The 7,063-nt window shown below is 42.9% G+C and overlaps 1 protein-coding gene and 2 non-coding genes across 13 annotated transcripts; all 3 read left to right on the top strand.

Annotated features, from left to right (window-relative positions):
- Positions 1-67: 67 nt before the first annotated feature.
- LOC135254487 (charged multivesicular body protein 3-like) lies at positions 68-5,021 on the top strand. 11 transcript variants are annotated; one of them, XM_064334667.1, is made up of 8 exons: positions 68-232; positions 867-942; positions 1,028-1,087; positions 1,830-1,890; positions 2,191-2,370; positions 2,816-2,937; positions 3,087-3,198; positions 3,630-5,021. In XM_064334667.1, the coding sequence occupies exons 3-8, from the start codon at positions 1,046-1,048 to the stop codon at positions 3,767-3,769; spliced, it is 657 nt and encodes a 218-aa protein (XP_064190737.1). In that variant the 5' UTR covers positions 68-232; positions 867-942; positions 1,028-1,045; the 3' UTR covers positions 3,770-5,021. The 11 variants fall into 11 exon arrangements, 6 of the variants coding, with proteins under 6 accessions (XP_064190737.1, XP_064190740.1, XP_064190735.1 ...); XR_010329908.1 differs by lacking the exons at positions 68-232; positions 867-942 and having other exon boundaries at positions 3,630-3,822; positions 3,935-4,008; positions 4,090-5,021; XM_064334670.1 differs by lacking the exon at positions 867-942.
- Positions 5,022-5,161: 140 nt separating this feature from the next.
- On the top strand, positions 5,162-5,233 carry trnae-cuc (transfer RNA glutamic acid (anticodon CUC)). The gene has a single exon. It is a non-coding gene; the product is annotated as a tRNA-Glu (tRNA).
- A 437-nt stretch (positions 5,234-5,670) lies between these two features.
- trnag-ccc (transfer RNA glycine (anticodon CCC)) lies at positions 5,671-5,741 on the top strand. Its single transcript has one exon. It is a non-coding gene; the product is annotated as a tRNA-Gly (tRNA).
- Positions 5,742-7,063: the final 1,322 nt, after the last annotated feature.

The raw sequence follows: 7,063 nt of genomic DNA on the forward strand, positions 1-7,063 counted from the left end.
AGGAAATTAAACTGAAGCCTGTGGGTTTTCCCAATCTTATCACAAGTGATCCATTTTGTTAACATACGTAATTTTTAATAACTGAGTAATAATGTCTATGTAGTCAAGAATATAGTCTGATGAAAATATGCACGTGCCAAGAAGTGTACACAGTGCAGTGTGGTAGATTGCTTTACAGTTAAATTCTCTGGTTGTAACTGTACCAGACTGCGAGACACCAGATGATAAAAGGGTAGGACATAACTATTGCAAACATTTCAAAACTTATTGACCCTCCTGAACCGTGTGAGGCATTCCAGAAGTTATTTCAAAATTTTGTCATGATGTCGTGCTTGTTTTGTTTGCTACCTCAAAGCTAGCCACATAACACAGATTGCAAAAATAAGAGCACATTAGTAATAATAGTTTTTAAAACGTTTTTTTAATCTTTCAAAATGTCCATCTTCCTTTCACAAATGGTCAAGATTGTTCAACATGTTGCACTTTAGAAATAGCCCATGCAGCACGATTTCAGAAAAAGTCCCTCGGAACTCTCAATATGTAGGTAGAATCTCCAATTCTGGCATGGCATTTCTGAATAGGAAACATCGAATTCGTTTAGAGTAGGCCTAGCCTTGAGTTGTATGTTGTTACATTAGTATAAAAGTGTCTTAAACTATCCATACCAATTCACTCTTTTTTGACTTTTTGGATATGAATATGACCCCGCCTCTTCACATTATTAAAAACAATCGGATTGCCCCGTCTACTCTAAACTCGTTCTCTCTTCTTTTCGTTGTTCATTTGACTCATCGGAAATGTAAAATCTGCGTGTTGACTGGCATTTCTGTTCTGTCCCATTGTTTTCATCTACCCATGCTTTACAGATCCGGGGAAAGGACGCGACTTCAAGGTTTTCGGCGCGGGTGTCGTTAGCATCAACAATAGGCTATTTAACACCAAGTAGGAAGTAGGAAGTAAAGTTGTGTTTTAAGATAGCTTGCTAGCTAAAGTTATTATACGCCCACTATTTTTTTGTTTGATTCAGCCTGCCAAGCTAGCAAGAATGGGACTTTTTGGAAAACACGAGAAACCACCCAAAGAACTAGTAAGTGTTTGGCTCTGTTATTTATTTCCATGTTAAAGGTGCAAATGAGATGGATTTATCCGAAACCTGTTAGAGGGTCTTAAACTTAAAATGAAGGCAGGTTCACAGTGCTGTAAGTTGCTCTGTAAATTTCCCGTCCTTAGCTTAGGCTACTCTGCTCTGCTGGTTTGGTAGGATTAAGCATAAAACAGAGTTCGCAGGGAAATTACTGAAATAAATAGTCAGAAATTAATACTACGCTTAATGGAGGCTGTACAACTCTGCCCAAAATACATGACGTAATTGGTACGATGAAGCTAAACCCATTACCCTTAACAGCCAACTGCCACATGCTAACTGGCTTCTTGCGCAATAATCTAAATATGACTTGTCAGGAAACATTTAAAAATGACAGTTGGTCTTTCAGTTGGACAAAGTTAGTCAGTGACAATTCAGTTTATTTGGCAGAAAAAAAAGATTTGTCAACACAGTATTGTACGTCAAAGATGTGAAGAGCGAAAAGCGCAACACTGACTCGATGAATTACAAAAATATAGGTTTGTGTGCACGTTAAGGTGGGCCGTACAGAATATAATGGATTCAGCTCTATGAAGAAATTTTATGTTTTAATAAAAGAATATAAGTTCTGTAAAATTTTCTCAATAGGAATGTCTGTAGAACTTTCTGTATTTACAAAATGCATTATTGTAATAAATCTAGCAATGCATTTTTAAAATGTGATAAACATTTTCAATATCTGTAGGTCAGTGAATGGTCAGTCAAAATAAGGAAGGAGATGAGAGGGATTGACAGACAAATTCGAGGTGAGTTCAGACGAAAGAATGTTATTTTTCTGTGACATAGCGACTGGTTGCCATATCTCACACACACACATACACACATGTATATACACTTGCATGCATTGTTATTCATTGAGAGACAGTGGTGAGTGTTTGTAAGGCTTGTGAGAGAGTTTGTGCGATGTGTAGGAATGTGGGGAATATCTGTGGGGTGTGTTCTTTGTAGAAGTATGAGGAGAGTTTGCAAGGCATTTAGGTCTGTAATGGAGTGAGGTTTGTCAGGTGTGTAAGAGTGTGAGGTTTTTTGCTGTAATTATGGCTCAGATATCCAGAGAGAGGAAGAAAAGGTCAAGCGCTCCATCAAGGACGCAGCCAAGAAAGGGCAGAGGGATGTGTGCGTGATTCTGGCCAAGGAGATAATCCAGTCCAAGAAGGCCATCAGCAAAATGTACGCCACCAAAGCGCACATGAACTCTGTGATGATGAACATGAAGAACCAGCTCTGTGAGTATCTCAGGAATTACCTGCATTGTGCTGCACTGTGGGTGTGGTCAGGACCCTGGGCATGGGGCTGGGTGTGGTCAGGCCCCTGGGTGTGGGCCTGGGCATGGTCGAAATCTCACTGGATTAGAGAATCTGCTTCCTGCCTTAAGTATAGATGCAAGATGTAAAAATGTTCACGTGCATGCTTATGTTATTATTTTGTGTACAAATGACCTGCAGTGGTGCCTGTGCTTATCGCAGTGCTGCACGTGCGACTGCACAGCTTTTTTGTGTGGGCGCTGTGGCAATGCAGTATAATGGGTTTGGGGTTTGTCTTGTACCCTAAAGGTCACCTAATGTAATGTGTCACAGTGCACTCACTGGTTTGTGTTTGGCTGCGCCATTCGTGCGGTGGTTTTTGCGTGAGGAAAATGAGTGGGCGGGGCTTTGCCGCGGGTCGTTTCAGCCGTGCTGAGAGTGGCAGGTGCGATGCAGAAGAGTACGGAGGTGATGAAGGCCATGCAGAACCTGGTCAAGATCCCGGAGATCCAGGCTACCATGAGGGAACTCTCCCAGGAGATGTCCAAGGTCTGTTTTACCTGGTTAGGCGATGGTTGTATATGTTAACCGTAATGTGTGCATTGTGTTTTACCTGATTCGGTAGTGCTGTGCGCTAACTGTAGAACACGTGCTAAGTGATTGTGATGTAATATGATGATGTAATGATTGTTCTTCAGGCCGGCATCATTGAAGAGATGATGGAGGACACCTTTGAAAGCATGGAGGATGAGGACATGGAGGAGGCTGCTGAGGCCGAGGTCGACAAGATTCTCTATGAGATCACAGCAGGTGAAGAATGTTTCGGAATTCAGACTTGTTCATCAAAATTTGCCATGTGTTTGTTCTGAAGAAAAAGCTCTAGACACACACACGGTGTCACAGTGAGTAACAAGCTCACCCTCTCAACATAGCACATGCCACACCCTACCCAGAAACCATCATGGGAAACTAGTCAAGACGATGTTAGAATTCTCACAGAAAATAATTTGCAAGCCCTTAAATAAGTTCACACAGGTGGTGCTTGTTTTCCATGTCTGTTGGGTAAAGCAGAGTTCACACAGGTGGTGCCTGTGTTCCAGGTGTGTTGGGTAAAGTGAAGTTCACACAGGTGGTGCTTGTGTTCCCAGTGTGTTGGGTAAAGTGAAGTACACACAGGTGGTGCTTGTGTTCCATGTCTGTTCGGTAAAGCAGAGTTCACACAGGTGGTGTTTGTCTTCCAGGTGCGCTCGGTAAAGCTGGTAAAGTGACTGACGCCCTCCCGGAGCCAGAGCCTGCTGGAGCTGCAGCTGGGCCTGAATCAGAGGAGGAAGAGGAAGACATGGAGGGGATGCAGTCCAGGCTGGCTGCCCTGCGGAACTGAACGGCCCCAGGCCCAGTCCTCGGGACCCAGTCCCGGTCTCAGACTCAGACTCAGTCTTAGTCCCTGTTCCCATCCTAGTCCCAGATCCAGTCCCAGTCCCCCAGTTCCAGTCTCAATCCCAGTCCCAGTTTTAGACTCAGTCCCAGTCCTTGGACCCAGTCTCAGCTCTTAGTCCCTGTCCCCATCCCAGTCTCAATCCCAGTCCCAGTTTTAGACTCAGTCCCAGTCCCCTAGTCCCAGTCTCAATCCCACACCCAGTCACAGTCTTAGTCCCACACCCAGTCCACGTTTTAGACTAAATCCCAGTCCCCCTCTCCAAGTCTCAATCCCACACCCAGTCCCCCTGTCCCAGTCTCAACCCCCAGTCCCAGTCTGGACCCAGCCTTGGTCTCTCTGCTTTCACAGACCCTTTATGGGCAGAGTCTTTTTCATTAGGGCTTTTACTCTCTTTTACGTCCCTGAAATGCACTGAACTCTGAACGGCGACATCATCTCTGTGTGCTGTCGGAAACGTACTGAACTCTAAACGGTGACATCATCCCTGCTCGCCGTATCTGAAACACATTGAATGGTGACATCACCTAAGCCTGCTGAAACATCAGCTGTAAAATCCTGTACATATTCTCGCTGACTGATTCTTGAAAAAGGAATCATTCCCCTTTGGACCAATCACTGTACATATATGCGTGTGTGTGTTTGTGTTTGTGTGTGTTTGTGTTTGTGCGTGTGTTTGTGCATGCATGCGTGTGTGCCTGCCTGCGCGTGCGCGTGTGTTTTTGGGTGCGCCTGTGACTTCTATATAGAGTCTTTTCATGGGATATTCACTTTAGGCTTTGCAGTTTTGATCATGGTATCAATCATTGAGACAAAACTGTCATTTTAGCGGCAGAAGTGCACAGGTGTGTCTTGCCACCTACACATATAGCTGAGCTGAAGGGCATGGAGAGAGAATCTGTTCAGTTCTTCGAGGATAAAGCTTTATCAAACTTTAATGCTAGCCCTTTATAGGAGCAAAATTAACTACTTAAATTGTGTGTGGGTGGGTCGGTTGTTGGAATATTTTTGTGAGAATATATATTGTTTAAACTGCAAGTTTTGGGGGAAAAAAATCTTTTTTTTTAGTGTGAGGAGTTCTTTCATTCCCCAGAGCCTTGAAACTATCTGTTGGTTGTTCCTAAAGTTCTAATAAACTGCAAAAAAATAAGTAAATAAATAAATTGCATCAAAAGATGCATCAAAAAAAGTACAAATATCCTGTAGGTCTTTTTGTGTTCTGTTGCAAAGACATTTTGTGATCATAATTTAGATTATGGCCTTCAATTATGATTCAAATATTCCACCGACTTTTGATTTACACATGGACCCTACCCTATGAAAATGTGCCAACCCCCTTCCCTGGTGGTCTAGTGGTTAGGATTCGGCGCTCTCACCGCCGCGGCCCGGGTTCGATTCCCGGTCAGGGAATGTTGTTTTGGAGTCAAATTGGCTCCTTTCCCTGGTGGTCAAGTGGTTATGATTCCGTGCTCTCGCCGCTGTAGTCCTGGTCCGAGTCTTGATTCTCAATATGTATGAAAGACACACCGTGTTTCTTCCTTACATATGAAAATTGGTCTGTTTTAAAATGACACCCTTAGCACCTAGGGAAATCCCTTAGCTCTTGATCTGGTAATGATTTGATGCCCATCATAAACACTATACCATAACTTGTGTTATACCACAAATGAGCAAAAAAGAGTGGGGCCATTAGGCTAAGCTCTCCAAATTAGTGCAACAGAGTTATGAGTTGGGCATAGTCTTCATGGCATGCTTGAGCACAAGGTTTTGCTGACATCACCTGTCCCTTTGTGACATGACTGGCAGAGTTTTGCATGACCAATTGCAGGCAAAGTGTTAAAACAAGAGCACCAGTGGTGTAGGGGTATCATGCAAGATTCCCATTCTTGCGACCCGGGTTCGATTCCCGGCTGGTGCACTTGGTTTGCAAAAACTGAGATTTTTCATGCTGTGGCAAAAGTGTCAAGACATGAACCCTACTCTCCCTGCTCTGCATGGCAAGCAGAGAGTTCTCCATGACTTTGCTAAGAAAAAAGAAATCACTAAAAATCACTCCTTCAAGATTTAGATGAATGATTTATGGAGGCCTCTACTTGCAGCTACAGTCCCCCTGAGCAGTCAAAGGTGGTTACACAAGAAGTGGCTTTTTCGTCAAATGGAGGCTATCACACTAAGGTGTGGTCATAACATAATTTGTCACACCATCCTTGATGATATCAGACAGGCAGGTATGAGTGTGTCAACAGCACCAAGGTTTTCCTGTGTATTGCAAGCATGTGGTTGAAAAACCATCAGCTTGAACCATTTGTTTCTTTTCAATTTAATTATTGCAGATATAGGCCATAAATTTGGAGTTGAATGCACTTTGCTGACGTTTATTTTCAAGGAACTCATCTTCTAAACCATTTGTGTTAGTTACAGACTGCTTGTCAGTTTGGAGATCAGCTGGGTCCACACCCTCCAGGCCAAGCAGCTCCTACAGACACAGGGACATTGTGAGGCGATCCTCCACTTCTTACACTTGGAGGCTTTGTTAAATGCTAGTACTTCCTGTGTGTCTTCTGATGTTGTGGAACATTTTCTTTTGTTCATTCACCTTGCGTTGCGTGCGCTATAGAATTACACCCCACCACCCCCGCCCCGAACAGGAAGATGGTGTTTACAGACACTCCTTGCTATCGATTTTCACACACCCATTAATGCCCAGCACAACTATTATTTTCACAGTGGTTTAAAGGTAATGGTTAGTCCATTATTTAACTTACGTACTTGATAAATGTTTAAGAAAAATTTGCATTGTTGCAAAACTTTTTTTTATCTAAATTGTTTGCGATTGATAAGAGTTTGTTAAAATGGCCCTGGACCAGGATTATTCAGAATTCAGTGAGATAACAGAGAATGAGGATATTCCAAGCGAGAAACCTGAGCATAACAAAGAGAAAATGAGAAGTTGGTAGGCCTGGCCTTTATTTTACTCAGTGTAAGAAATAAGCGTTGAAACAACATATAACAGTTTTTTTTTTTACTCAATCGTATCTTCCCAAAAAAGAAGTCAGACCCTTCATATTTTAAAAAGGCGCTACGATGCGCCACTTTCCATTTAAATTCGCAATTCAGCATTCCGCCACTAGGTGGTAGTAAATCCACACAAGTTACGCGTTCGCTGCCACAGAACAAAATAATCGCATTATGAATTTCAACTTTCGTAGTATGGCATTATGTGATTCTAAATAAAGTGTG

Source organism: Anguilla rostrata, chromosome 5 (genome assembly GCF_018555375.3).
Source record: "Anguilla rostrata isolate EN2019 chromosome 5, ASM1855537v3, whole genome shotgun sequence".
NCBI lineage: Eukaryota > Metazoa > Chordata > Actinopteri > Anguilliformes > Anguillidae > Anguilla > Anguilla rostrata.